General features: G+C 29.8%; 2 protein-coding genes across 2 annotated transcripts in view; both read left to right on the top strand.

Annotated features, from left to right (window-relative positions):
- The first annotated feature begins 1,588 nt into the window (after positions 1-1,588).
- Positions 1,589-3,751, top strand: LOC108570734 (transmembrane protein 120 homolog). The gene is made up of 6 exons (XM_017932638.1): positions 1,589-1,737; positions 2,059-2,177; positions 2,269-2,427; positions 2,502-2,594; positions 2,672-2,889; positions 2,968-3,751. Exons 1-6 carry the CDS (start codon positions 1,669-1,671, stop codon positions 3,375-3,377), a joined length of 1,068 nt encoding a protein of 355 aa, XP_017788127.1. The 5' UTR covers positions 1,589-1,668; the 3' UTR covers positions 3,378-3,751.
- Positions 3,752-4,918: 1,167 nt separating this feature from the next.
- The window catches only part of LOC108570732 (translocator protein), a 1,321-nt gene continuing 898 nt past the window's right edge, over positions 4,919-5,341 (top strand). Inside the window, exon 1 of the mRNA XM_017932636.1 lies at positions 4,919-5,139. Coding sequence (XP_017788125.1) covers positions 5,032-5,139 — 108 coding nt within the window. The 5' untranslated portion in view covers positions 4,919-5,031. The remainder of the gene's footprint in view (positions 5,140-5,341) is intronic.

Genomic DNA, 5,341 nt, shown 5'->3' on the forward strand with positions numbered 1-5,341 from the left:
AGTAAAATCGTCACGCTGTAAAGAATCACCATTGATAAAAACAAGGCGTTTAAAGTTAATCTTATTTTAAACGATGCTCTCGCAACTACCAGCATAGTTTTTATTTGTTATTCGTTACAAAAGAAACTCTACTGGCGCATTTCGTATGCTAGATTCATATCAAAATCTTCTTTCTTTATAATCACGTGTCACGCATTCGATAGAAATTTTCATCGATTAAAATAATCAACGAGTTCGAATACAACTGACGAATCTCAATAATTTTCTACTGAAAATTTTATACGATTTTTTATTGGTGGTACAGGTTTATTTATTACCATTTTTTTCTTCCTTCTTTAACACCGATTCTTGTGTTTTTCTCTTTTTCAAGCTAATCTCTGAAACTGTTTTCGCATCTCTGGAGAAAACCGTGTATTATCCGTGATTATACATTCAAAGGAGAAAGAAGAAACGACACGATGCAGGTGAAGTTTTCCTCGCATTGGGTCAGAAGATCGACGGTGAACGAAATGGAGTGCGACGATTGAATATAAAGGGACATGTTTAACAGGGAATGCAAAGCACTTTTGTCTTCGCAGATCGGTGGAGCTGTCTGGTCAACGACCGTGAAAAAATTCGCGTGTTGAACGACACGACAGGACAGAACGCGGGTTAGATTGGCTGGCTGTATTGTACCGTTCGGAAATGGTGATTCCACCGATAGTTTACATGCATAGTAAACCGACCTATGTTGACCTGTGATGAATACGAACAGTCGAGAAATTCGAGAGCAAGTATTTAAATTAAGAACTGCAAGTCACGATGCTGAAAGCATAGATACATAGCGTGGATAACGCTAAACACTTACGACATCGAATAATTACTGGAAATTTTCTACTAGTAGAATTACGCCTGTCCTTTATTATAATGACTCATTCCAGATTGACAAAATGTACAAAGTGTGTACATTAAGAATAATTAATTTCTTCTAATAATTAATTTTCTAACTTCTTTCGTTAATTTATTCCATTGGTATTAGCTTTTAATTAAAACGGAACGTTAAAACGAATTGAGAATTATTTAACAATGTTACGAAACCCTTAAACGACAGAAGTAAAATGTGTTGTTATATCTAAGGGAAGTAGTAATGGGATGTTATCGTTTGAATTATATAAGTTGTGTAATATTATTTTATCTAGCTTTATTGAGAAATATATCAAATATATTTCGTCTTGCTTAATGATGATATTTATAATTATTTATGACAATTTTTATTCTCAATGTATAAATATAGAATAATTTATTTACCGAGCTTTCAGATATAATTGAATAAATTGATTTAGAAAGAAGAATTACAAATGTTTTATCGTTACGTGTTTAATATTAAAATTTCTTCCTCGTTCTATTGTTTGAAATATATGTTTAATTTAAACGAACTTTATAACTCAAATTTAAATTTCAAATTAAACTAATATTAAATAATGTTGCAAAGTACAATTGTTTTTGTAGTTTTTTTTTTTCATACATTCTTATCATACGTCGAGTTTGAAGATCGCGATAATTTAAAGACGACTTTTAGAGCACTCTGTCGCTAGATGCACGAGGAAGTGCTTGACTATAGGAACACGGCAAACCATAGTGTATCTGAATTTTTAGTGAGTGTTGGCCATTGTCCCTGTTTTTTCTACGATGGATACCGATGTTGAATCCTGTTTAAAAGACTGGAACGACCTAACACAAGATTACAAGGAATTAGAAGTAAGATAATTTTTTGTTAATCCTGGGTACTGATGTTGTCAGAGATTAACACGTTGGACCATTTTCTGTGAGGTTAAGTGTATTTTTTATTTATCCATACTCGAAACCGGCGTATAACAAATTTTCTATGTAATACACTGCTAAATTTAAATATTTTTTTCTCAAACACATCTTTATAAACACCTGAAAGTTCTTCATTCTTTTTTTTTTGTCTATTATTTACTTAGTTTCTTGTGAACAAACAGTATTCCCATATTGTACAAGTAGCTTTAAATACTGTGAAACGTTTAAACAGTGACAATATTTTACTATTGTTAACAGGCAGTGAACAAAGAATATCTCGCAAAGTTAGAGAATATAGGAGAACTTCAATCAAAATGTTTGAAGGGAATTTCTCACCAAAAGTACAGGATGGGTATAATATCAAAATCTCTCAAACAGTAAGTGATTCATTCTAACACACACACACACACACACGAGCTGTACTTTTGTCATCTTGAATAATTGAATATGATGTTTGTGTAACCTCAGGTTAGATGCAAGCGAAGCACGAAAAAGGTTAGACAAAGAAATGACGAAAAGGGAGCAGCAATTACATGAAATGGAACAGATTTTACCAAAGCCAAATGGCATATACCTTCAAATTATTTTAGGCAATGTTAATGTTTCCATATTAAACAAAAGTGATAAGTATGTGTAAATGTTAGTATAGTAGTAATGTTTCTAAACAGAAATTACACTTAATTAATTCATTTATCTTTCAGATTCAAGTATAAAGATGAATATGAAAAGTTTAAATTAGTCCTTTCTGTAATTGGTTTTATTTTATCTGTAGTAAACTTAGTAACCAATATCAGGTAATATATTAGTTTCTTTGTATTAAAACATAAAATGGTCTGTTGAAAACAATTTCTTATGTTAATGTATGTTGTAGAACTCTGGAACTTAGTTTTATGTTCCTTTTAGTCTGGTATTATTGTACATTAACAATAAGGGAAAGTATATTAAAAGTAAATGGTTCAAGAATCAAAGGTTGGTGGAGATTTCATCATTTTCTTTCAACTGTAGTATCAGGTCTTTTATTAGTGTGGCCTAATACAGGGCCATGGTATGCATTTAGACAACAATTTATGTGGTTCAATGTATATATCAGTAAGTTATTATTAAATTCAGACGAATTTTGTAGCAATTTCTTTTTTTGCAACAGAATAAAGTATTTTTTAATTGTAGGTGTGGTACAGTCTCTGCAGTTCTGTTATCAACGAGGTGTTTTATACCGCTTAAAAGCACTAGGTGAAAGACATAATATGGATATTACCATAGAAGGTTTTCATTCGTGGATGTGGCGTGGTCTATCGTTTTTGTTGCCATTCCTATTTGTTGGATACATATTTCAATTGTACAATGCATACGTATTGTACGCGTTAACATTTCATCCAGAAGCTACGTGGCACGTTTCAGTCCTTAGTGGCATGTTCTTGGTACTGTTCCTAGGTAATACAATAACAACTATAATGGTAATTCGTCAGAAACTAAGAGAGCGAGTAAGATATCATTTTCCTGGTGTTTTCGCGTCAAAATCTGAACGTAAGAAAGAAGTAAATGGAGAAAAAGATGTGAAAGCTCAAAAAAGTAAATAAAACATAATTAGTGAGATTTTTTTAGTGAGGCAGGTATGATAAGAAAGAAATGAATGCGATACAAAGTAAACACTCCATTAATGTGGAAAACAAAAATGACAGGGAAAAAAAGGTTAAAATTAAGACAAAAACACAAATAGCGTAGATATATCAATTCTGGATTGAGGAATACAGATTACAACTTATACCAGACATAGATGAACTGTTGTAAAATTCTTTCCTCCATGTATTGACGTCTTTTTACAACCGTCGTCAAGCACAAGATTAATTGACGGGTATTAGCTTGTCCTGATGTAGGAACGAATTCTTCGAAAATATTCCTTTTATATTCCTCTTCTTACCTCGACAAATATTTTGCACTTCTTACCTATACTACCCGATATTTATTATTATAGATACTAACACGATATACTAAAACTATACGTGTTTATTATTAATTTTGTTTTGAATTTTAAATTGAAATAAATGTAATCATATATTTGATAATCTCAGATACGATTCAAACATAATTATGATTTAAAGTTTTATGATTTTAAAGTTTATTAATATATTCAGAAACACTAAACTTATGTAAAAATTTATTAAAAAATGTTTCTATTTTCTAATTTCGAAGTAGGTGATCTTGTAGTAACTTATTTTTTATAGTTGTTGACATGCAAATTTATATTGAAATTGAAATTTAAGTTTCAGAAGTATCAGCGCTGTTTAAACAAATTTTTATTGCCTCATAACATAATTGTATCTCATACTAAAAAATAATTGTATCTTATACTAAAAAAAAAGTGAAACATAACGGTTTCACGTATAAAATTACATTTACATAGTTGTACATACATGTGTGTGTGTATATATATGTACCGTTATGATAATTTGATTAGAATAACGTATATTAACGCACACATCCGTATATTCAGTACTCCCTTTGCTGCTAATAGTCATTATAATTATTATGCATGACACCTCGAAAATTTATGTAATATAAATCTTATTTGTTCTTAATGTATTTATTAAATTATATGTGTAAATAAAAACAATATCACTCGCCTAATATTAAATAAAATAACTTTCCAATAATACGTATGCATATATATATATATGTTTGAGGTCGTTTTTCTACTAGCATGAAAAGGTGTAAAACATTAACAGAATGAAAACAAATCTCTTATACTTAAAAATGTGCAGTATTACAAATCTATATTTTTAAACAATTTGATTAATGTTAACTTGTTATTTTTTTAACGAAGGAGATGGCAAAAAATATTTCAAATTTAATAAAACTTATAGTAATCTACTTCTAAATATTTTAAATTTTCGATCCATTATGAATTAATTTTTGTATTTACTACACCAATGATTTTTTTCTAATTTATATATAACTGATATAATCGTAAATCTGCAATTATTAACTGTTGCATTCCATAAGCATTTGACGTTGCAAGTTATGTTAGCCATTATTACTAGCGTAGATAACGGATACACAAGTAAAAATGTGTAAGTGTACTTATATATGTAGTATTTCTCCTTTAAAGTGGGTACACCACTGGAAAAACGTTAGTCGTAATATGTCGTGTCATACTTTCTCGTGCGTACCTTCTACTATCGACATTCCATAAGTCATCACTAAGAATAATAAAATAATTTTCTTCTAAGTAAAATGCCTGAAAAAATATCTTGGCCATTTGTGGTAGCTATTATTCATCCAAATATCGGAGGCTGGGCTGGAAGCTATATTACTAGGAAAAGTCTTACACCCTGGTATGAGGTAATTGTATCGATTAATTGTTAAACCTGTTCAAATCCAGTGGTGTAACATGACGTCTAACAATTTTAGTCGATAAATTTAACTTACAGAAAAAAATGTTATGAAATAGAATAAACGCATAGAATTTGTGTAGTATATTATTAACATATAACAGTATTAGTAAAAATGTAAATAATTTATATATAATGAAAAATGAAGTATA

This window comes from Habropoda laboriosa, unplaced genomic scaffold (genome assembly GCF_001263275.1).
Source record: "Habropoda laboriosa isolate 0110345459 unplaced genomic scaffold, ASM126327v1 scaffold87, whole genome shotgun sequence".
NCBI lineage: Eukaryota > Metazoa > Arthropoda > Insecta > Hymenoptera > Apidae > Habropoda > Habropoda laboriosa.

Coding starts and splice junctions, on each gene's coding strand:
- LOC108570734 (XM_017932638.1), top strand. CDS start 1,669: ATGGATACCGATGTTGAATCCTGTTTAAAAGACTGGAACGACCTAACA. Junction 1,738..2,058: donor AAGATTACAAGGAATTAGAA/GTAAGATAATTT, acceptor TATTGTTAACAG/GCAGTGAACAAAGAATATCT. Junction 2,890..2,967: donor GTGGTTCAATGTATATATCA/GTAAGTTATTAT, acceptor TTTTAATTGTAG/GTGTGGTACAGTCTCTGCAG.